General features: G+C 33.7%; 1 protein-coding gene across 1 annotated transcript; it reads right to left on the reverse strand.

Moving 5' to 3' along the window:
- Positions 1-6: 6 nt before the first annotated feature.
- Positions 7-1,471, reverse strand: LOC115245563 (receptor-binding cancer antigen expressed on SiSo cells). The gene is made up of 4 exons (XM_029823944.1): positions 1,058-1,471; positions 689-841; positions 506-616; positions 7-440 (listed from the first exon to the last, which is right to left on the reverse strand). Exons 1-4 carry the CDS (start codon positions 1,220-1,222, stop codon positions 255-257), a joined length of 615 nt encoding a protein of 204 aa, XP_029679804.1. The 5' UTR covers positions 1,223-1,471; the 3' UTR covers positions 7-254.
- Positions 1,472-1,805: the final 334 nt, after the last annotated feature.

Consider the following 1,805-nt stretch of genomic DNA (forward strand, 5'->3'; position numbering starts at 1 on the left):
CTATATTTTTAAAATATAAAAAATATAGTAATTTTTTATATTGTAATTTTAAAGTTACTGGTTAATGAAGAAACAAAAACAACATAAGAAATGAAACAATAGGAAAATTGGTGATGAGACTCAAAAGATATTGAGCGATAGAGAGTTAATACAAATGAGCTAATCTCTATGTTAAAAATATTCAGTATGTATCCGATCAGATTGTACATTATTGTGTATTTTGATATTAAATCGCACATATTTGTAATTCTGCATCAGGAACACAGTTTTGCACCCAAGGGTTGTGCCTTTGCAGTAAGTCTTTTCTGCTGCTGCTCTATTATTCGTTGCTCTCTCTCTCTCCTTCTTTGCTCTCGCAGTGCTTTGGTAGAGTCATTGAGTTCTTCCATAGTGTCTACTTCCCAAGCAGCAATATTTTCTTCCCATTCTTCCAATTCATTCTATATTCACAATATAAATGTAAGTTTCTAGCATGCTACAAGTTTGTTTTTAAATATAAACTTACAGTTGGGACTGGATCCATGGCTATGAATTTTGTAGCATTGGCAGATGAACTATCCACATGTTTATCCTTTATTAAAACTTTTGTCTGTCTAGTGATTCTTGGAGTCATGTCCTATATAATGTTCAAAGATAAAGTATACAGTTTATTAAGATGACAGCACTTTAGAACTAGTCCTAAAATTACCTCAAAAAAGTTAAGCCGTTCTTCAGTAGGTGTTTCAGGAGGTTTAACTACTTGTTGTCGATACTGGTCTATCTTTGCTTGTACAGTGTTAACTGGTTTATCTGGTATAACAACAATTGGATTCTCCTCCCATTTATCCCATTGTTCTAATTCCTTAAATAAGTAATATTATATTAAGTATGCGTCGTAATACTTTTAAGCCCTAAGATAGTATATAAGTGTCGCACTGAAAATATATTTACATAATTGCACAAAGAAATAGATTCTTGCAACATTTTTATATATTTATAGTTGATAATGTTAATTGATTTTGATAAATAAATATTAATATAAATATTGCTAAATAAAGATAATAATTGCTAAACATACCGTTGAGTTAGTCAAGACATTTGGTATCACACCGACCGTGGACAAGGGCTCGCAATCACAGGACGATCTTCTTCGACGTCGAAGACAGCACATTGCACGCTTAAATATCCCGAAAAGCAGTACGAGCAGAGCCTTGAGTCGATTTATCAGAAATTCCACAGCCATTTTTTACGGTGGTCGGCTAATGCTAACCTTTCCTCGGAAGACAGATATTTATGCCGGTTACCGGGCGCGACATCGGCGATCCATTTTGCGTATCGAATCCACGCGATCGAGAGTTCACATCGTCTCGCGTTTCTTTTTGTGCAAGATTTGACTTTATAATAAACTAGTAAAAATTCGGAGATCCCTTTAGACGATACATAACCTATATATCTTTTTTTTTCTTTGGTTACATTGTCAGACGACAGATATCGCCCGAATCGACTTGAATATAACTTCGATTATCGATGTGATGCGATCTCGATCTCGTTTGAACTTTGAACGAGAAGATATTTCGCTCATTTAGCCCGAATAACGGACCATGTTAACATCGTTACCCAGTTTTATTGCTAAATCGACGCACAAGTACAGGTATGAACTGAAATATCTAGATATTTGTCATATCAAGACTTGATTTTCCGTCGAATCATTGTATAATTGATGTTAAATATGTATATATTTATTGTCAAAGATATAATCTAATGCGATAGGCAAAATATGTTCGCTATATATTACATGAAACAAGCGTAACTTTGATTCTTTATTT

This window comes from Formica exsecta, unplaced genomic scaffold, assembly GCF_003651465.1.
Source record: "Formica exsecta isolate Colony F162 unplaced genomic scaffold, ASM365146v1 C16441546, whole genome shotgun sequence".
In the NCBI taxonomy this organism is placed as follows: domain Eukaryota; kingdom Metazoa; phylum Arthropoda; class Insecta; order Hymenoptera; family Formicidae; genus Formica; species Formica exsecta.